The sequence below is a fragment of the Carlito syrichta genome, unplaced genomic scaffold (assembly GCF_000164805.1).
Source record: "Carlito syrichta isolate Samal-C Ts95f unplaced genomic scaffold, Tarsius_syrichta-2.0.1 Scaffold312011, whole genome shotgun sequence".
Classification (NCBI taxonomy): domain Eukaryota; kingdom Metazoa; phylum Chordata; class Mammalia; order Primates; family Tarsiidae; genus Carlito; species Carlito syrichta.
Genome location: NW_007256107.1, coordinates 227,222 through 250,567, shown reverse-complemented (window position 1 = coordinate 250,567; position 23,346 = coordinate 227,222). Strand labels below are relative to the sequence as shown.

The 23,346-nt window shown below is 41.5% G+C and overlaps 1 protein-coding gene across 1 annotated transcript in view; it reads left to right on the top strand.

Annotated features, from left to right (window-relative positions):
• LOC110596658 (mitochondrial amidoxime reducing component 2-like) overlaps positions 1-17,381 on the top strand; it is a 29,741-nt gene extending 12,360 nt beyond the window's left edge. Inside the window, exons 4-7 of the mRNA XM_021718244.1 lie at positions 900-1,040; positions 15,694-15,755; positions 15,844-15,915; positions 17,107-17,381. Of these exons, the coding sequence (XP_021573919.1) occupies positions 900-1,040; positions 15,694-15,755; positions 15,844-15,915; positions 17,107-17,230 (399 nt within the window). The 3' untranslated portion in view covers positions 17,231-17,381. The remainder of the gene's footprint in view (positions 1-899; positions 1,041-15,693; positions 15,756-15,843; positions 15,916-17,106) is intronic.
• The last annotated feature ends 5,965 nt before the right edge of the window (positions 17,382-23,346 follow it).

The following is a 23,346-nucleotide window of genomic DNA, read 5'->3' as shown; positions in this document are numbered from 1 at the left end:
CCGGAGATCCTTCCGCCTCAGCTTTCCAAGTAGCCGGAATTACAGGGATGCGCTACCACGCCCGGCTGATTTTTTGATTTATTGTAGAGATGAGGTCTCGCTGCCCAGGCGGGTCTCGAACCCGCGGGCTCAGGCAATCCACTCACCTCAGCCTGCCAAAGGCACGGAATTACAGGCTGAGCCACCGAGCCTGGTTTGAGACTTTTTTTTAAAGCTAAATCCAAGTTTCCTGATATTATAGAAGCAGACTTTGTCCAGATCTTGCCTTCACAGTCTGTGAAGCATAGTTATTTCAGGTGCTGAGAAGAAAGCTCCTCCTAAGAAAAATTGTCCTCTGTGCCAGCTACAGCCCAAAGACCAAAGCTTTTGATTCTGCTATGAGCTAGGTTTTAATATGCAAGGACATCAGGGAGTGTCTCTCCATGGTTCCTGGACTACAAGCTTCTCAAGGCAAGGGTTTTTAATTCACTTTGTTCACTGCTGTTTCCTCACCTAGAACAGTGACTAGTTGCTTGTATGTGCTCGGTAAATACTTGTTGAGTGAGTGGGTGTTGTTGAAGAAGTTATTACTAGAGTAAAGCTGATTGGCAGCAGACCCTTCCCTGTTTGAAGATGATGGGGGAAGGGAGTCACTGCTAGTGTAGGAGTGAGGTACAAGGAAGGAAAGGCCTGGTAGATGATATAGACCACCCCTGGCTGCTCCCTGTCCCTGTGTGAGAGGAACTCTGCTCCTGACCTGGCTGTTTCCAAGTCTGAAGTCACCTCTCTCTTTCTCTCAGACACTACTCCCTTCTTCGATACTAAGCTGCTTTTGCTTTTGAACTGCTTTGCTTTGTAAGTTGGTTTAAGCAAAAATTTCATGGAGCAGTGAGGCCTAATTGTCCTGTGTTCTTGGCAAGGTGGCCTACCCGGACTGCTGCCCACTCATGATCCTCTCGGATGCCTCACTGACAGATTTGAATACCAGGATGGAGAAGAAAGTGAAAATGGAGAATTTCAGGCCAAATATTGTGGTGACAGGCTGCAATCCTTTTGAGGAGGTAAGCAGTCCTCTGCTTTTGTTTCCCATGCCCAGATGTGCTGTGCACGGTGCTGAGGGAACTGTTCTCTCCTCTAGCCAGCACCAACTCATTTCTGCCAAGGTTTAGTGGGGAGGGAAACTCCTTCCCCAAGATTCACCTTAACTTGTGGAGTTGTTCACTTATTGCTGCCACCATCACTTCACTGGTATTTGGGGGCGCTGCTCACCCTTTAATGCTTGGGCCTCAATGCAAGCAATCAAGAATCCAAATTGTAGCTACTTTGAGATTGGAATATGTATCATAGCTCAGGGATAACTAAGGGAAATGAAGATAAAGAGGTGTCATTCCCCACTTCTGGTATCCCCTAGGAGTTGCTCTCAAAGATTTGAGACTCCTAGAAGCCCCAGACCCCAGAGTGGAGGCCAAGAGGATATAGGAAAGCTGCCCCTAGAGACATTCCATGCTGTGACCTCAGTCCTCTTCCAGGGGACCAGTGTGCTGTCCAATGTGACTGATACCAAAATGTTCTACCCTCTTCAAGGACATACTATTATGTTCTTAAAGGTATAACCATGTCAGAGCCCAACAGTAACCCTGTGATCTGTACATGAAATGCATATAGCTGGGTATTGCTTGGTAAAAGAAGCATCAGTAGTCGTATTAAGCCTGACAGGTGGGCTAAGCTTTCTGAGCAGTGGAAGTGACAACCACAAATACCACTTATTGGGTGTTTACTGAATGCATTGAACCAATGCTTACATTGGACTACTTAATCACTTCAAAGAAACTTATTTGGTCTTCATGAGAACCCTGTGAAGTCTGTATTATTTTCCCCTTTTAATACAGAAACTGAGGTTTAGAGGTGTTATACACTTTGCCCAGCGTATAAGTGGTGGTTTTGGCATTGGAACCCAAGATGTACAACTCCAGTCTCTGTGGAATTGAGGTGACAATTTCAAGTTGGGGTGAGAGATCCCAAGTAGTTGACTCTGAGAGGAGAAGTTCTTAAATACCCTCTCAATGTGACCTTGTTTGTTGGCAAACATCCTTTAGCAGAAACCTTTGCATCAAGCCTACATTGTATGTGTAAGTACTTTATATTATTTGATAAGTTGAAAAATAGCAATGTATGCACAAGTTGTCTACTTGTTGATGTTATCTTGTTAATTTGTTATCTGGTCTCTTTAATTCCTCTTTACATTTACTAATTTTAAAAAATCAATCATCTATTATAAGCTAGGCACAGTGTCTAGAAGCCTTGGATACAGAGATGAAAAGATACAGGAGACCATGGCAGCCCAGTGTGAGAAGTGCCTTGCTGTACATACTTAGAAGGTGCCAGGGATGCTAGAAGTAGAACTACCTGAATCTGCCTGGAGAAGGGAGGCATGGCATTGGGGAGGGGTTAGGCCAAGCTCCCCAGCAGCAATGCTGTGCCTCTGCATAGTTGTGTGAACTGTGTCAGTGGAAGGTCTTTGTGGGTAAAGGAGGCAGCCAGTTGGAAGGCCTAGAATGTGAAAGGCCATGAATAAAGGGGTGCCTGGAAGTATTTCAGAATGACAGTAGCATGGGGTAGAGGAGAGGTGGCAGGAGGAGGCTGGACCCAGATCTGACTGGAGGCCACCACACCAAGGAGTTTGGATTTCATACTGTGTATCTGGCAGAGCTGGCAGTGATGCTGAACAAAGGAAGTACTTATGATTAGCACTCATCCAGCAAATATCTACTGAATACCTTTGGTGAGGCACATATTATTCTGGCAACTTTCTAGAAAACACATGGATAGGTAGGGAAGCCAGACACACCATGCCATGCTCTATTACTAGAGGGCCTTTTTTCGAAAATGGAGATTAGCAGGCCTTACCTGAAACCTACATCAGCATTGTGATCAGGCCAGCGACTCTGGTTGGTGGCATTGTCCCAGGTGAACCTTATGCTCACAGGTCTGGAGAAGTGCTGAGTGAGGAGGGTGTGGGGATCATGGAAGTCAGAGATGGGGGTGCAGGAGAGGAAGAAGAGGTCCTGATGTGCTCAGGCAATTGGCTTCTTGAGAGAAGGAACACGATTATTCTTCTCAAGAGCAAATTCAGATTTGGTGGGACCTGAAGTGTATACAATTTGGGGGCCTCTTTAAGAAAAAGAAAGTAACAAAGGTGAAATCAGGGGCTTTGAAAGATCCAGTACAAGTGAGGGGTCTGAGGCTAAGGCCTCAGTGGCTTCCCAGCAAGGCTTGTTGCTCATAGTTTTAGTTCCTGAACTGCCTAGCAGAGTGGACACAAGAATGGAGACAATAAGCTTTTGGTAGATAATGCAATTAGTGCTCAGTGATAAGAATGTACGTTACTAAAGAATGGAATAGAAATTAGCCCATAAAGCAAAAGTTCTTTCACAGGAATCTGGTAATTCATCCATTATTTTCTGGGAAACTTTCTTTTACAGAGTTAAATTATTTTTTTGATTTATCCCCTCTGAGGAGTAAACTATTTTGGTATTAATTTTAGTTTAAGATCTTGAGCCAAGGAAATAAGAATAAAAGATGCTGTCATCTCTGGCTGAAGAGTGTTTGCTTTCCTGTAATTTGCCAACCAAGAATATGTCTCTCCTATAGTTTGTCAAACTTAGCCTAAGGCTGATGTAAGCCTAATCCTGCTCTCTTGGATAATTTGAGTGAGTAGAGTCTTTTAAAATATTTTAAAAATAATATCCTGTTAAATGAATCTGTGCTCCCAAATTCATTTGTTATTTTATTCCTGCTTACAGATTGTGATGGGTTTACAGAAATAGTAAATGGCAGAACATTCTTATTTTTCTAGAAGAGTTCTCTGGCCATTCACATTTAAGCAATAATCCTTACTATGAAATGATGCTAATGTTGCTGATTTATTCTGTCTTAAATTAGGAAACCCAGTAGTTAAGGGCCCTATGCATTAACCTGTCTACCTGGCAATATCACAAAACTGTATCTCTTTGAATTAGTGGGACTCTGATAAATATTAATGTAAAATGATAATGCACATAAATGTTTAATAGACCAACTAATAATAAAAAAATAGCAAATCTAAGCATGGCACAAAAATTCAGGCCATTATTTATTGTAAAAATTGTAGAGCAATAGGAGAATGCATTGTGCAACATTCACTCTTTGTAGCTCAAAGTACTTTGTACTTTTTTTATGTAACTCAGTACATTAAGCAAATTTCAAAAGGCTGCTTCCCTTGTGATGGCATGGTGTGTTTGAGTTCTGGGAATGCAAAGCAATGAAGTTTAAAATGATAAAATCAACCAATGCTTCTTATCTCTGTAGTTGACCATTGTAAGTGTCAGAGTTTCTTGAACTTTGCTCACTGCCCAGGTGAGCTGGACTTGACATTTGTAATAGGATGATATATTTGTATCAGTCCTCACTCCATATTATGAAAGAACCATGGAGAACCTTGCAGAAAACTCTCAGCGTGTTACCTGTCACTTCTGAAGTGCTTCTCCCAAAAACTCCTAGAGATTTTGAAGCCAGACAGCTGTGGTTGGGATCCTAGTCCCACTGCATGGGTGTGTGAATTGGGTCCTTCCAGTCCTTTCCTTTCTAGCTGTGAAAAAGCAAAATTTTTGCAAATCAGCATTATCAGACTTTTCAGTCCCCAATGACTTGAGTTGGGATGAGTGAGGATTTTAGATAACAAGTTTATTTCCAGGTATAAGAACAGTGATTTCCACCTGGTTTCTGGGATTTCTTGGAGTGGCAATAGTAATAACAATATAGAAAAATAACAGTAGCAACCATGGCTCACAATTATTGTACGCTTACTAGCAGACACCACACCAAACCCTCTACGTGCATTATCTCATTTAATCCTCCTAGTTACCCTTTCTAGACTGTGGCTCACAACCCATTATTGGGTTATAATATCAGTTTTGTGGGTCCTAACTGATATTTTTTTTAAAGAATAAAATAAAATAGGAAATATCAGAGTAAACTATATGTAGAAGGGTTAATAATTGTTTTGTAAAACTTTTGTTTCCTTATCTGAAAAAGAAGAATCAGTGTGGTAGTGCTTTAATTCTTCTTTTTCAGATAAGGAAATCAAGACTCAGCGAGGTTGAGTAACTCGCCCAAGGTCACACAGCTAGTGTGTAGCCAAGTGAAGACTTTTGCTCTGGCTGACTGTCAGAAGTCATGGATATCAGCCTTCTGCACAACTCTACCACCTTTAAACCATTGCCAGGTTGTTTGGCAAAACCCCATTGGACCCCACTCACTGTGGGTGGGCCGGGGCTCAGGGGCTCAAGTGCTGCCCTCTGGAAGAAGCAGGACAGTTGAGGTCAGTGAAAACTGGAGAGGAAGAGCAGAAATTGGCTTTAGCATTATGAAGATCCGATTTTATATTTATTGACTCATTCAGAAGAAAGCAGAAGGCATCTGAACATCATTTTCCTTTCTGATTTAGTGATAAAAAGAAACCAAGAAGGAACCTGAGGAATACATGTGGTGGGCTTCAGGGGCCTGTGCCCTTGTCCCCTCCCTGCTGGTCTTTATAGCGCACCTTTCAAGGCAGGGATCCTGATCTCATCTGGGAAGCTTTTCTGACATGCCTGTCTTATTAGAGACCTCCAGCAGGGGTCTTGGATAGGTTTGCCTTGACTGAGAAAAACCAGTATGATTAAAACAGGAGTACAGGGACCAGGGGTGGAGGGAGTGGTAATATATTCACATTTCTGAAGAATTTACCTGCAAATTTCCTTTACTTATGGAGATCTCCTTTTGCGTGTGTGTGTGTGTGTGTGTGTGTGTGTGTGTGTGTGTGTGTGTGTGTGTTTGCTTGTATCTCAGTTGTTTGAAATATTTGCCAGGGGCTTCAGCTCCTTTCATATTAAGAAGTGAGGCGATGCCTCTGCAGGCCTTCCACACAGCTCACACAGCTTCTTCCACTGTTGCACCTGGAAGGGAAGCGAGAGCCCCCTGGAAATCCCAGGGTCAGGACTATCAGTGGAAAGTTAGCATAAGAGGAGATACAGTGAGTTTGCCTGGATTGGCACCTCCCAAGTTGGCTGCACATCAGATCATGGGACAGCCTTAAACAGCACTGGTGCCCCAATCCCAGGTGCAGCCTAGGCAGAGTGAGCTTTTAAAGCTCCCCAGGGATTCCGGTGTGCAGCTGGGATGGGAACCTTAGACACAGGACTTTCCTTGGGAGCAAGATTGAAATGAGCAGGAGCTGCCTATTTGTCTGGAGACCAGGATGGTCATTGTGTTGTTGTGAGCTTGACCTTAGCCTTCCTAGGCATTACCTTCTGATCTTAAAGTTAACCGGTTCTACTAAAGGATTTTAAAGGTTCCTGGTAACCCTAAAGATGTATAATTACCCTGGGGATTTTTCTTCTCTCTGTTAATGTGTGTGTCTTGTCAATAAAGTCACTTTACCAGGCATGGTGGCTCATACCTGCTGTCCCAGTATCTTTGGGAGGCCAAGGCTGGAGAGTTGCTTGTTCAAGACCATCCTGGGCAACATAGCGAGATGTCATATCTACCAAAATTTTTTAAAAAATCAGATGGTTGTGGAGGTGCATGCCTGTAGACCCAAAAATTCAGAGTACTGAGATGAGAGGATCACTTGAGTCCAGGAAGTTAAGTCTACAGTGAGCTATGATCATGCCACCATACTCCAGCCTGGGCAACAGAGTGAGATCCCCCCAAGAACCCTCTCCTTCAAAAAATAAAGGCACTTTGTAACAAATGTCTGTCAGCCCACCCTCTCTAATATAGCCTGCTTATTGGTTTACCAAAAAACCCAAAACACAAAAAACTTATATTGCACATGCTATGTTTCAGCTTTTTTTGTAAGCGAACTCATTTACTCTTCCTAACAATCACTTGAGTTTCATTGCTCAAGATTTCTGTGCTTTTTCTAGTTTTTCCCTGGCTCTAAGTGAACAAGGCTTTATATGAAACCTTGTTGAACTAGAGGCAAGGGTTTAGCCACTAAATTGTGTTTCTCATTAGAGGCAAGGGTTTAGCCACTAAATTGTGTTTCTCATATCTCACCCACCCCCTAAACATGTTATCTTCCAGATCAAGGAGGAAATTTGTCTTCTATGACAGTAGTTCATAGGCATTCCCTTTGAGCAAGTATGTTACATGAACACAAGCTTATAAGCAAAGGAGCGGCTATTGGCTTTACAGTTCTATCCAAGAGACAAGCCCATGAAATCCGATGTTGACGGAGATGGAAAAGTAGAGCTGGGTAGGAGTCGTGTGGGGGACCCCTACCACCCACCCACACTTTTTCTCTTGATGTCCTCTAGAGGGCTGTGAGTCATCCTGGACCAAGGGTGCTGAAGAGCAGCCCACAGCAGCCCAGGCTGCAGCCTTTGGGAATCTGATGGCTGCCCCGCCCAGACTCTGCTGTTGGTGGTATGGGACCGCTCGGCCAGTCAAGAACTGAGCCCAGATGGGGAGACTAGGATGTCTTGTGTTCATGAGGCACCGAACTCCTCATGGCTATAACCTCCCCTGAGATGAGCCTGGTGTATGGGACAGGGGACACATGCAACCATATTAGCCCCACAGAGTATCCCAGTCAGTGAGTACACATCAGGGACACAAGGCCTCATCTCAAGATCTCTTCTTTCCTTTTTGTAACCTGTTACTGGTGTTCCTAAAATAAAGGGTCTTCAGGGGATGGAAGTCAGCTTTGAAGAAAGCCTTAGGCTTCCATCCATCCCTTCTGCTGAGATTTCCTCAGGTCCAAGGGTCCCAAACAGCAGATTCCTCCCAGCACATTTATTATGCATGTAGGTTTATAGAAACATGTCTTGTGCTATCCTATAGGAGCATATGCCAGCTATTGCATAACATGGGGAGATTTACGCTTTAAGGATAAAGTATATGGCTTCTCTACACTGTGTCATTTGAACATGGAGTCAGGAGAATGCCTTGAGGAGTCTGGAATCAGGGTCATGAAAAGCTTTTCAATGATTCAATTCAAGACATTTTTTCAGATATGGTTAATTTTTTTCACATTATACAAGTAATTTTCTAAAGTTACATATACTCTTTGTAGTTTGGAAAATGCAGTAAAGTTTAAGAAAGGAATAAGAATTCCTTACTATTCTACTATCAGGTAGCCTGTGATAACATTTTGTTGTGTTTTCAATATCATGTTTATGATACTGTTTAGACAGTATTAAATTCCACTGTTTTCATTTAATGGCATTTGGAAAATATCTCTGCTTTTACAAACCCCTCATTAGTGTGGTTTTAGTGGATCCATATTATTCCATCGTATGATTCTGCAGTAATTTATTTAACCGTTCTCTTGTTATTGACCATTTTGGTTGTCTTCCATTTTCTCTTACATAAATAATGTACAGCTTTGTAAAACAGTCTTTATCTACATTTCTTAATTTATTCTTAGGAAATGCCAAATCAGAATTTAAAAGGTTCTCCATATATATTGCCAAATTGCCTTCCAGAAAACTTGTGCCAATTTACATTCCCACAAGCTGAGCATAAGTGTACTCTTTTCATTGTACTCTTGCCAGTATTGCTATGATCTTTACTAATCTGGTAAGTGAAAAGTAATGTCTCATTTGAATTGATAATTCTTAATGTATGCCATCCTGTCTTAGTCTCTGAAGGACATTTGGCCATGAAATAGTTTTACTTCAGCCAAGGAAATTTATTTCCTGCAAGTTCATACCATCGCACAAAATTTTGGAAAATTCTTATTTGCAACAACATATGCTTATTGAGAGTTTACTAGGTGCTAATCTCTGAAATAGATGTTAAGATTACTAGAAATGAACTCACTGTGTCTGCTTGCAAGTGTCTCAGGACCAAGTGATCAAGGCATCAGTAGCTAGATGGTGCAGCTGAGATAAGGTAATCAGACTTATGGGATCCCACAAGAAAGAAGCATTCTACAGAGAGAGTGTGTGTATGTTGGGGGTGGGGGTGATGCTGAACATTTCCTTGATATGAATTGCATCCAATTGTAGGCAGAATGCCATTATCTTCCTACCTCCCTCCCTTCCTTCCTTCCTGTAGCTTCAACCTCCTGGACTCAAGTGAGCCTTTTGCCTCAGCCTCCCGAGTAGCTGGGACTACAGGTGAGCACCACCACACCCGGCTAATTTTTTGATTTTTTTGTAGTGGTGAGATCTTGCTATGCTGCCCAGGCTGGTCTCGAATTCCTGGCTTCAAGTGATCCTCCTGCTTCAGCCTCCCAAAGTACTGGGATTACAGGCATGAGCCACCACACCCAGCCGACTGTGGTCTTTTTTTATAGGGAGAGTGGTAAAATTTTGAAATAGGACATTAAGGAATACTCATTTGCTTACCTATTTTAAGAATAGGAACACATCTTTTGGTTTGAGATAGTTTAACTGTGTGGTATAATGGGAACTATATTTTTGGTCTTTGTCCTTGGTGCCTGGTGCAGAGTTCCTAAATTCTTGGAATTTCCTGAGTGACAGGGGTGAGAGGAGCATCTTTTGTTATTCATAGTAAGCTCCTATCTGGGTTTATGCTAATAAGGTGACTCCTGGGGGAAGGGGACATCCCTAGACAGCTTCAGGGTTGGAACTGGTCCTCAGAAAGTCACTAGAGGGTTGGGACTTTCAGTCCCGCTTGTCCCCTGAGAGTTTTAGTCACCAATGGCCAATGATTTCATCAATCATTCTTATAAAATGAAACCTTCACAAAATCCCCTAAAAGACACGGTTTAGAGAGCTTCCAAGCTGGTGAACGCATCGAGGCATGGGAGGGTGGTGCACCCAGAGACGGAAGCTCTGAGGACTCCCATCCCTATACCTACCTTATGCATCTCTTCCATTTGACCGTTTCTGAGTTGTAGCCTTTATAATAAACCAGTAACATTAAAGCACTTTCCTGAGTTCTGAGAGTCATTTTAGCAAATTGTCAGACGTGAGGAAGGGGTTGTGGGAACACCTGATTTTATAGCCAGTTGGTGAGAAGATGAGTGGCTTAGAGGTGATTGGCATCTGAAGTCGGGTGCAGTCTTGTGGGACAGAGCCTTTACCTGTGGGGTCTACACTAATTTCTAGTAATTAGTGTCAGAATTGAATTGAATTTCTGGACACCCAGTTGGTGTTAGAGAGTTGCAGAATTGGTGTTCGAAAAGACACTATGTATTTGGTGTCAGAAGAATCTGAGAAAATACGTCGACTAAAATGATTTTTTAAATGTGCTGTTTGGATTATAATGCTTCTTATTAAAAAAAGCAAAAAAGACAAAGAAGGCAATTAAGATTTATGATGAAGAGCAAATATTTACATCCTGGTGAGGAGCCTTCCAGGTCATTGCTATAAATGTATAAACATACAACTATATACAGATTTTTAAAATGTAACTGGAATCATCATATATAGATATTATACATATATCTCTGTATGATGTGCTTTTTTCACTCAACAATAACTTAAACATTATTTGGTGTTAATAAATACAGATTCATATTCTCCTTTCGAATGCCCCAGTAGTGATCATTATCCCACATGTATTTAGCCAGTCTCTGGTAGATGACCTTCTGAGCTTTCAAGAATAGGTAAGGTCATTGATACCAAATCAGAAAAACAGCTGTGGATTTAAAAGCTGAACAATTTTATTTATTTATTTACTCATTCCCTCAACTTATCCCAAAATAGTATGAAATTGCTTCTAACGATTGTACACACAACACAGTACACATGAGTATAGAGTATGAGTCACGATTAGAAAGCCAGGAGCAGGGAAGGGTGGGCATCCATCCTGTGACTGACTTAGGGAAGTGGAAGTGCCAGGATGGTGGCTCAGGAGGGGCTGAGAAACAGGCTCCTTGGCTGTTGACTTGATTTGAATCACTGCTCTGAGCTGTGTTCTTCAAGATAATTTCTTTCATAGCCCATTGCCACAGCAGGCTACTCAGGCCCTTGCCATCTGTCTTTTCGTCTTACTCTCAGATGTCTTGTTTTTCTGTGATTAATTGGTATTTAAGAACTCACCTCGGGCTCCATTCTAACCTGATTTCTCTCTCTCTCTCTCTCTCTCTCTCTCTCTCTCTCTCTCTCTCTCTCTCTCCCCCCCTTCTCTCTCTCTCCTTTACTCACTCTCTCTCTGCCTGTATACATAGAGAAAATACATAGAGAGAGATGGAATATATAGATATAGAGACAGATTCTCTACATTCCTCTATTCCCTCGCTACATATGGATATAGACATATATGTGTGTGTATATATAGCCATACTCGTGTGTGTGTGTGTGTGTGTGTGTGTGTGTGTGTGAACACATTCAGATACATATATGGAGAGAGAGAGACAGAAAGAAAGGGAGGGAGACTCCTGCATTAGTCATATTTTGAGTTGTATACATTTAATTTTTTTGACAAATGCCTACATGGATTCTAGTGAAGGTTTCAGATAGGCACCCTCGTCTGTGTGTTGTTCTGCATGTCCCCCATCACCCACCCACCCACCCGTATTTCATGTCTTTCTCTGGGTGCTGCTAGTGGTAGAAAACCTTGTAGTTTTAATTCAGTATTTACAAGATGTGTGCTAATTAATAGCCAGTTCTCAAAATTAGTTCTGCAGAACTGAACCTGTTACATATAGTACTTCCCCTTCTTGCCTTTTTCTCTTCCTTTCCTTACTTCTATGTCCAAAGCTCGTGGTTTTATCGCCCCTAAAAAAATGTTATAAGGGCCTGAATTTTGTCAGAGTGCAGAGAGGCTGATTACCAGCGGGGAGTGCACTAGGTTCCTCGAGCTGTTTTTGTGTTTAGGGAAGACAAGTGAATCTTGCTGAACAGTGTGTTTCACAATGTTGTGTGTGTCTAGAGGAATATAATACAAGTTTTAATTTTTGCACGTTATTAACTTACATTCATTTTTTCGATAATTTGAAGTATATTATCTTCCTCTAATAACGAAATTAATAATTATATTTACATTTAATTAACATAGTGTTGGTTTTTTTTTTTTACAGCAAATAATGCCAAATAAATACCAAAATACTGACAATGCTTAGATTAGGATGACTGGTATTATTATGTGTACTGATTAACATTTTAGAAAGTAATTAGAGCTGGCATTTGAGGGCACTGCCGACAGTTCTTCTGCATCCAAGACAATTTGCTATTCTAGGCTAGGCCCTGCAGTTATCTAACAGGGTGGGAGCAGATGACTGAAATCTGCCTTGTTGCTCTAGAAAACCTGACCAAAATTTTCAGACTTCTCTGATTTCTATCATAACCATAATGCAAAATTTGCACAGATATGTGGCTCTGAAATCTTAAATTCACCAACCCTTGTAAGAAGAAATTGAGCGGAAGATACATGGAGAGAGCACTGGGTCCATTCGGCGCCAGGCGGCCAGATCGGCTGCCATTTCTGAGGCCGCAGCGCCCTCGTGTGGTGAAATGCGTCCAGCCTTCAGGCCGGGTTGCCCATCCACGCATCATTTCCCTGTACTGGAGCTGTATTCCTCCTGGGCCACACCCCCTCTGAGCTAGCGACACGTTATGGTTGTCTTGCAGTTTTGCTGTAGTAAGTGCTGGTTGGGAGTGCTTGCAATAAGTCATAAGTAGGAGATGATGGTTGCATTCCTTGCATGTGGTGTGTACCCATAGTTCATCCTCAACTTGTTGTTTGGAATGGGGCGCTCATTTCCACACAGAGGCAATTTCCTAGAGCTGTGGTCCCCAACATTTTTGGCATCAGGGACCAGTTTTGTGCAAGACAGTTTTACTACGGACGGGGGTGGGGGTTGGGGTGAATCATCAGGCATTAGATTCTCATAAGGAGCAGACAACCTAGATCCCTCACATGCGCAGTTCACAGTAGGGTTCAGGCTCCTGTGAGAATCTAATGCCATCATTGATCTGACAGAAAAGGAGCTCCACTTGCCGACTGATCACCTCCTGCTTGCAGCCAGTTCTTAACAGGGCACTGTCCAGTACCAGTCTGCCACCCTGGGGTTGAGGACCACAGTCCTAAAGGATGATTGGGAACCCAGGACCTCCCTACCTAAGCTTGTAGCTGTGGTCATATCTGGTGAAGAGTTCGGAGTTTTGAAGACCTAGTTAGGTACTGGGTGCACTTGCTAAAAATCACCCCATAGGCCCTGAGAAGTGGTTAGTGTACCCCGGAAAGAGGACCAGAGCATGACCTGGTCATCAGCAGCAAGGGAAACATTATGGTGTTAGTACCTACCTGCTCTGCTCTATCTCCTGCAGAAAGAGATTTCACTCCTCTCTTGGCTCCCTACCCAAATGGAGCAGCGGTGAGCATGTGAGCAGGAATATACTTCCTCATTTCCTGACTCCAAGACTGATTTCTCACCAAATCCCTTAGACTCACAGTCTCCAAAAATGTCAATTGGGATGAGATCAGGACGCTATTTTTAAAGTGATATTTTTTGTGTCTGATTGTAGATGCTGTTTTTGGTTTATGGAGCCTGTAGTTAGACCCAGTCCCCAGTACCTTCCACTCCCTCCCCCCACATGTGGACAGAAGATTGCTCCGTGAAATTCAAACTTTAAATCAGTAGGTGTCAGCAAAGACATGCCTTAAAGATAACAAACACAGATGGCTTCCCTATTAGTGAGAGCCTGTAACCTTTATCTAGCTCCACATACAACCCCCCCATCATATACAGATGTTCCTTGACTTACCATGGGGTTATATCCCCACAAACCCATCCTAATGTCAAAAAATCATAAGAAAAATCACAAGAAGTCAAGGACAATCTAGATGTATGTGTCATATTGTGTATATATGTATATATAATGTTCAAGAAGTCAAGATCATGTTACTCCAAAATATGCCACTCTGGCACATTGACTATTTTGAGTTAAAGACTCTTGAAAAACAGCAGGTACAAGATCTTGCTGAACTTCCTTCTGTTTCTTAAAAGCAGGAGATGAAATTCCTGTGTGAAACATGCCCTCCCTATGCCAGAAGAAAAGTATCATTCTCATAATCAAGGACAGGAAGCAGAGGTCAAGGGATGTCTGTACAAACACATCTTTTTAAAATGACTCTTGCCAGGTGTGATGGCTCATGCCTGTAATCCCAGTACTCTGGAAGGCCAAGATGAGAGGATTGTCTGAGTCCAGGGGTTCAAGACCAGCCTGGGCAACTTGGTGAGACTTTGTCTCTACAAGAAATTTAAAAAATTAGCTGGGTGTGGTGGTGTGCACCTGTGGTTTCAGTTAGTCGGGCTAGTTGGAAGGTGAGGTAGAAAGATCACCTGAGGAGCTCCACAGGTCAAGGCTGCAGTAGTTGTGATCATGCCACTGCACTCCAGCCAGAGTAACAGAGTAAGACTCTAACTCCAATAAGTAAATAAATAAAGTGATTCTTACCTTCGTAGTCACTTCTCTACTCACTTAACTACCCTAGCTCAAGTCCCTCTGCCTTGTCACATCTTCATAATTTATGACTCTTTGTCCAATTCAGTATATGAGTGTTCAACACTAATTGTGCTTTGAAATCTTCATTTTGTTATAAAGGCTCTCATGCCACATAAGACGTACATTAAATAAATTTTTATGCATTTCTCCTGTGAACTGTCTTATGTCAATTTGATTGTCAAGCCAAGGTGAAAAACCCTAAGAGGGTAGAGGTAATATTTTGCCTCCCTACAATATAATCCATATAGCCTGCATATATATGTCAGTGTGTATATGTATGTATGAAAATTAAAACAAATCATATTATATGTGTATATATAATATAATCTATATAACCTTCATATATGTGTATGTATACGAGTGTGTGCATACACACACACATACACAGACACACACAGTTAAAAGCTGAGTGGTTAAAATCCTGCCTTCAGAAGCAGAAAGATTTTCAAACCTAGCTGTCCTGCATCCTTCTGGTGTGATCCTGAGATTTTTTTTTTTTTTTTTTTTTTTTTTTTGAGTTGGGGGTCTCACTCTGTTGCCCAGGGTGGAGTGTAGTGGCATGATCACAGCTTGATCTCCTGGCCTCAAGTGATCCTCCTGCCTCAGCCTCCTGTGTAACTGGGATTACAGGTGTGCACTACCACACCTGGCTAATTTTTAGATTTTTTTGTAGAAGTGAGGTCTTGCCATGTTGCCTAGACTGGTCTTGAACTTCTAGGCTCAAGCAATACTCCTGCCTTGGCCTCCCAAAGTGCTGGTATTACAGGTATGAGCCACCGTGCTCTGTCCTCTGATAAGATTTTATGATCTCTCATGGTCTCTTGTTTCTTCAGGTAAAATGAGGATCCTAAATAGTGTCTCCTTCAAAGTTGCGAGGATTGATCGAGGCCCTGAGGCTGACACTGGCGGTCCCTATGTTCAAGGGTAGGAAAGCAGAGCATGGTTAGTGATCCAGGAAGGCCAGGATTTCACTGGCAGACTGCAAATTGGTCTGGTTAATTTACGATTCTCATGGTAAACCATGCCCTACAGAAGGTCTGTTCTCATTGTGCTGAAGGAATGGGGTTTTGAGAGTGGGAATTGAGAGGTGGACCTGAACTTGCCAACATGCAGTTTCTCTCTGAGTCCTCTTGGGAGATACTTCTTGGTGTCTTCTTGAGCTGCTTTCTGTTGCTAGTTTCATAATTAATACCAGCCAAAGAATGAATGACTGACTTAAAGATGAATGACGCCCTAGTTGAAAAGATAACTTTCCCTTTTCTCATAGGATACCTGGAATGAACTCCTAATTGGTGATGTAGAAGTGAAGAAGATAATGTCTTGCCCCAGGTAAGGATTCTGACTAGACTTGACCTCTGGGGTGTGGTCTGCCCCCTGGTTATTAACCATCACTTAACCCTTGATTATTGCATGACAGGTGCCTTTTGACCACGGTTGACCCAGATACTGGAGTCATAGACAGGAAGGAGCCACTGGAAACCCTGAAGAGGTAGAACTTCAACGTGGCCAGTGTATTTTTAATGTTATATCCATTCCAGAACTACTTATGGGGTTAGGTGCTATGTCTGCTTTGAAGTGGATATGACCTTTCTATCCAGGACACCTTCACTCTGCCTTCTGGTTGGTTTGTGTCTGTCAGTTAATGTAAGTGAGTACTCATTGCTTCCTCTTTTTTTTCTGGATGAATTCTTTATTGCTTTTGATAAATTTTTAATTGTACAATAGTACATTTTGAAATTTTAATATCTCATCTATTTTAATATATTTACATGTGCATTTCCAAAATAAGACCTCACATACTTTATGTTTATTTGGAATACAATTCCTTTATTAGAATCAGTATCAAGGAATATGAGAATAATTGAAATTGCACGATGAAATATTAGAAACAACAGAATGTAATGTGTTGTCAGAGTTTGTTTATCCAGGTGCTTTTTTCATGCCAGTGGTTTTTCTTTTATTTTGTTATTCACAGAAGCTTCCCTAACTTTAGTTTTCAGTGTTGATCATGTTTTTAGACCTAAGTTAACATTCTTTCAAGCTGTATTCTATTTTGTTTACCTTTCCTCTGTTTTGCTTCAAATGAGTTTAGGTTAGAGAAGAGCCTTCAAATTGACAACTGTATTTTGTTTTATGCTTGTTTTTTATTTTAAAAAATGCAGTGAGGTTTTTTTTTTTTTTCCTCTTCAGTCAGGCTTTTTTGGGGTGGGAGAGACTTCTGCAACAGTCCAGCCCCACCTACCAATTGCATCTCTGACTTAATTTTGTTCACCTACAAATCCCAGCTTTGGGCCTATAAACCCAGAAGGGATTGAAAGCATAGCACTTATATTCGTTAAACACAGGTTTGGAGTTTAGGGCAGTTCTATTTTGAGAGTTCATGAGTATTTGAAGTTGAAGGTACACACATAGACAAAATATTTGTTTTATACTACACATTTTTTTTTCTTTTTGGCTTTTTCCATGGTTTCATGGAGAAATTATTTAAACTCAGAATATGTCTAGAAAAATGAGGATTATATCCAGTTTGACTAATTGTCCACAGACTTCTCTGACAACGTTTTTGAAAAGATTTGCGATTTATTTATAAATAACCTGGAATGCAAACTAGGATTCTGTTGTGAGCACTTCGATTGTTATTTCCTTTCTATATCTGATGACGAACTTTTGCTTCTTTCAGCTACCGCCTGTGTGATCCTTCTGAGAAGCCACTATACAAGTCGTCCCCACTTTTTGGGATCTATTATTCAGTGGAAAAAATTGGAAACCTGAGAGTTGGTGACCCCGTCTATCAGATGGTGTAGCGATAGCTCCCCTAGGGTGATAAGGTAAAGGGCCAGCTTTGCTTCTGAATACAGCATCTTGATGCCTTTGACACATATTCTTGTGTTAAGATGTTTTTATTCGTATGCTGAGTTACTTATTGGGAGAATGAGCAGTTTTGCCTTCTGGTCTTTGGAATTGAAAAATGTCCTTTATTTCTCTTCCCCTAGCCTTCTCCACCCTTCATTTCCATTTAATTATAAAATGCAGATGGAAGAGCCCCAGTAGAAAGCTAGGTATATGTTTCCATTTAATTAAAGAATGTCATTATGGAATATGGAATTGAAGGTGAGAGATTCTCAAGAGTCATGTATTTGTTTTTTTCTGTCTTAGATAGAAAAGTGAAGGGGAGATGCTTAAATTATGCAGAATCAACTTGGAAAAGATATTTAAGTCAAATGCTTTTTATCAAATGTATTTCTTTTGAAGTTTGAAAAAAAATTGGTGCATCAAGGTGACTGAATCCTGAATTATGAGTTAGAAAGGAATATTCTTACATTGATTTCATCAGCTCAAATAAAACCCTGACTCATGAAGGCAAACACCTAGCCTCCAAATTAAAGGAATGACAAAGTCAGTCAGAAGAAGACCTTGAGTTGGAGATTTTAACTCCCTCATGAAATTGAAGACCCAGTCTTAAAGTCGGCTCTTCTCCAAAACTCTTTACCATCCTTCTCACTAATTCTGGCCTGAGCGTCTCACCAGTGGTTACCTGCCTTGACACTAACAAGCTCATCATCCTTAAGGACAATGCAGGGTAGTGGCTTACACAGTGTAGAACTAGCATTAGATAGAGTTTGGTTTGAAATCCTGGTATCTTCCTAACTTGGTTGAGTCATTTAACCTCTCTAAGTCTCACTACTCTTATCTGCAAAGTAGAAATAATAGTAATATTCACCAAAACAAGCAATAAGAGTTATTGGAGTATTAATTTGTATAAAATTGCAGCACTGCAATAGAAGCCTATAAAGTACTCAATACATATTAGCTGTGATTTTTCTTGCCATCATTGCATCATGGCCAAGCCTTGGAAGATGGAGTCTGAACTGCCGAGGAAGGACCAAGAGGATGCTCCAGGGATGTAATTTGATGGATGCTCAGAGAAGGTCCAACTTTGGTAGGGACCTAGAAAAACACTAGGGCAGGAGTAAGGGGAGATGAGGATGGAGAGAAGGGATGAAACCAGGCATGGTAAGTTCCTGCAAGTTAGTTTGCAGGTGAAGGTTGCTGAGGAACATGTTAAACCCAAATCGTGATCAAAGGTGAGCTTTTTGAAGGTGGTCCCCAGAGCCACATGTGGATGGATTATGGGGAAGAGGAGAGGCTGAAAGGCCAGGTGGGGTGGCAGTGTGTGATTTAAGTAGGGTAGAAACTTGGGGAGTAGAGAGGGAGGTGCGGAATGTCCAGGTCTTCAGCATGGCATAGATGTCATTTGCCATTTGACCTTAAGTCCCCTGCCAGCATTATTACTGCCACTCCTTTCCACAAACACTGGGCACATCCCAGGTGCTGCTCCTGAGCTGCTCTGTTCCGAACATGCTTCTCCTCCATGCATCTCAGAGACCCACCTGTGACTCTTTAGGTCACCTTCTCTGCAGCTGCCCCTAGAACCACTAGAGGGTTCCTTTGTGGTGATGCCCTTCTGTTGGTGCTTTGAAAACAACAGCCATGTTACTCATCTATTTTAAGTGTGAGCCTTCTATGGCTTCTGCATTTTGGAGGACCTCCTTTATACAACAGGTTAAAGCACAGATTAAAGACTTTTTTAAAAAAGAGATGGTTAGGTAGGGCTTGGTGGCTCAGCCTGTAATCCCAGAACTTTGGGAGGCCGAGGCGAGTGAATTGCCTGAGCCTGTGGGTTCGAAACCAGCCCAGGCAACTTGGTGAGACCTTTGTCTCTGCAATAAATAAAAAATTATCCCAGTGTGGTAGTGCGCACCTGTAGTTCCGACTACTTGGAAGTCTGAGGCGGAAGGATTGCTGGAGCCCAGCAGGTCGACGCTGGGGTAGCCGTGAGCATGCCACTGCACTCCAGCCTGGGTGACAGAGTGAGACTCCAACTCAAAAAAGAAAAAAAGATGGTTAATACTTGCCTAAAGGTTGCCTGAGTTATTTATTACCAACTTAACATTTAATCATGCAAAAGTTTATGTTTCATTATAAATGCAGTGAGTACATTTTTACCAAGGCAAATTTAGAAAATACCAGAAAAGTAGAAGAAATGAAAAAAATCATTCAAATTTTACTCTGGTAGTGTTTTTTTTTAAAAAATGTAGATATGATGTGTATGATCTATATCTATATCCATATATGTATCTGTATGACATACAATATAAATTATATGATATATGATATACAGATCTGTATGATATAAAGATATCCATAGCTCTCCAATCCATTCAAATGTCATTTTTGGTGGCTTCATAGCATTACATTGTATAAATCACTTCTTAAACAACATTTTAACAATAGCTGACACTTGGACTATATCCAATTTCTTTTTTAGGAATAATATTATAGTATATAACTCTATATGCAGAGTGTTTTAAAATTCAAAATTTGTCTTTAAGTTAGGTTTCTAAAGGTGGAATTACTGACCCATGGGGCACAGGCATACATTTTAGCATCTTTTTTTTTTTTTTGAGTTAGAGTCTCACTCTGTTACTCAGACTGGAGTAGAGTGGCCGCTCCCGGCCACTGCAGCCTTGACCTGCTGGGCTCCGATGATCCTTCCACCTCAGCCTTCCAAGTGGCTGGAACTACAGGCGCGCGCTACCACGCCCGGCTGATTTTTGATTTATTGTAGAGATGAGGTCTCGTCAAGTTGCCCAGGCGGGTCTTGAACCCAGGGCTCAGGCAGTCCACTCACCTCGGCCTCCCAAAGTGCTGGGATTACAGACTGAGCCACGGAGCCCGGCCACATTTTAGCATCTTGAGCAACTGTTTTTGAGAGGATTGTTGCTTGCATTTCCACATGTGTAAGGATAATTTTTAGGTACAAATAATTTTTTCTGTAACAAAGAGGTATTAACTATTTTGGTATGATTGAGCAAAATACTCAATAAGTAATATGTGAATGAATTAACCCAGTTATAATTTTGTAGTTTTTATTTTTGTTGTTGTTTGTTTTTTTTTTTTTTGAGTCAGAGTCTCACTCGGTCGCCCAGACTGGAGTGCAGTGGCCGCTCCCGGCCACCGCAGCCTCAACCTGCTGGGCTCCAGCGATCCTTCCGCCTCAGCCTTGCAAGTAGCCAGAATTACAGGCATGCGCTACCACGCCCAGTTAATTTTTTGATTTATTGAAGAGATGAGGTCTTGCCTGCCCAGGCGGGTCTCAAACCCGTGGGCTCAGGCAATCCACTCACCTCAGCCTCCCAAAGGCGTGGGATTACAGGCTAAGCCACTGAGCCCCGGCTTGTTTTTTTATTCTTAATGTGAAACAAATCCTACGTTTTCTTAGATATTTACAAGCCGGCTTCCTGAACTTTTCTCATTTTATGTTAGAACTTGAGTCACTGTCATTCATTTTTCTTTACTGTTCCTGATTGCCTCCAGAGATACATTCTGACTGCACACACATTAGCTCCTCTCATTGGTGTGTGTGGGGACATCATGAACTACAGGCACACAAATGGCCCATCTGAAACCCAATGGCCAGTGACTTTGAGAAGATGTCCTGTTGGTCAATGAGGAGCATCTGGCCTTTCCTCTCCATTCTCCTCTGCTGGATTCTGAGACCAAAATTAATCTAAAATTACTCTCCCCTTGCTCTGGGCCCTTGCCAGAACTCAATCTTAACAGGTACCTTTTTCCATTAAGGTAATTTGGGGTGGGACATGATTTATATTGCCTGCATTTTAAGCTCAATAAGTGACTGTTTTGTGGGTGTTTGAATTACTTATGACCAGTAGGATAAATAACCAAATAATCAGAGATTCTTATGATTTATTCAGGTTTCAGCATCCAGGGGCATCGACCAGGATCTTACAAGGACAGCAGCAATACCTCAGTGAATCTGTATCACCCAGCCTTTCACCATCTTTAATGTGGAAATGAGTCTCTAATTTTGACTTTTTAGAGGTATACATATATGCTCCACTTAATGCAAGGAATGTACCAGAGTTGATTTTGGGATGTGAAGGTATATACATTTTAGGTATAGAAGGCTTTTTGAATAAATAAAATTGTCTATGAAATTATTTTGAATGTTACTGTGGCTCTTACACTTTTTCAACCCCTGACTTTGATACTGACGAATACAGAAAGTTTCATGGATCAGTTAAAAAACTGCAAAAAATTTTTAATGTATACATTTTATTACTTATCAGTTTGTGTTTTAGAAGAAATAGGTACCAACAGATCACTGTTTCCTAATGTGCCTTTCCATGTTAACACACTCACAGATGCCAATTAGTTGGTCTTTACATGGCTGTTGAGTCTTATTGACTTTTTACTCATGTGTCTCTTGCCTTACCATTAAGGAATCAGGGTTGTACTTGAGTATGAAAATTATAATTATAGAACTTGTTTTTATATTCTATTATGCCTCTATTAAGCCATATAGAAGCAATGTGTTTATATGTGTAATTGCTAGATACACCACCTAGAATTACAAGATAGAAAGGAGAATGGAATTTAAAAGAGAATGGAATCATAAATTTTAAGTGCAAATAATTTTTTTGTAGCAAAGAGATATTAACTACTTTGGTATGATTAAACAAAAATACTCAAGTAATAGGCGAATGAATTAACCCAGTTATAATTTTGTAGCTTTTTTATTCTTAATAAATGTGAATCTCAATCCTACATTTTCTTGGGTATTTATGAGCCGGCTTCCTGGGCTTTTCTCATTTTATGTTAGAACTTGAGTCACTGTCATTTATTTTTCTTTACCCTTCCTGATTGCCTCCAGAGATACATTCTGATTCCACACACATTAGCTCCTGTCATTGGTGTGGGGTGGGGGCACCATGAACTACAGGGACACAAATGGCCCATCTGAAACACAATGGCCAGTGACTTTGAGGAGATGTCCTAGTGATCAGGGAGGAGCATCTGTCCTTTCCTGTTCATTCTCCTTTGCTGGATTCTGAGACTGAAATTAATCTCTATTCCCAGTACAATGTGAGGTAAAAGTGGTAAGTGAGTTGTATCCCTGGGTGCATTTCGGAAGTGATGAAATAGAAAAATCACACCAACTTGAAATTTAAGTGGAAAAAAAATTCTCCATTTTAAAAATGAAGTTTCCCTCCCCCCCATTTACATTTCCAAAGAGAAATTTGGGAGGGGGATAGACAGAAATACACATTTGGTGCCCGGGAACTATCTTTCTATGGAGAATATGGAGCTCAAATCCTGCATCCTGCTGAGCTATGTCATTCGCAAAGAGGGTAAGGATGACTTGGGGTTGGAAGAGAAAAAAAAATAGATGAGATAGGATAATATAATAGCATGGATAAATGTTTAGGCCTAACAATTTATGATGAGGAAGAATGTTCTAGAAAAGCAGATCCTCCCTGAGTACTGAAGAGCCCCACAGTGAGTGGCCAGCTGGGGAAAGAGCATTGTTTTCTCCCCTTAGGGGACTCTCCCTTCTCTGACTCAAGACACCTCTATCTACGTGGATGGTTCTGGCTAAGTCTTGAAATGTACACTTGTGGCCTATAGGACTGTGGCTGAACTGGGCCTTAACAAAGGCTCTCCTTGACCTAACTTTTGTCAGGTTCCTCTGAGTCCTCTTCTTGACTAGCCCTTGAGGTTGCCACCCCAATCCCTGCTGAGTCAATTTTAGCAAGAATTCTGCTAAGTCAGTTTAGAGAGAATGCCTTAATCCTTAATATCTGATCACCCTTGTTGTCTGTTCATATTTCTCACCTTTTATGTGTAAGTTCTTGAAAGGACAGACTGAGCCGGGCTCGGTGGCTCAGCCTGTAATCTCGTGCCTTTGGGAGGCTGAGGTGAGTGGATTGCCTGAGTCCGCGGGTTTGAGACCCGCCTGGGCAGCGAGACCTCATCTCTACAATAAATCAAAATATCAGCCGGGCATGATAGCGCATGCCTGTAATTCCGGCTACTTGGAAGGCTGAGGCGGAACGAT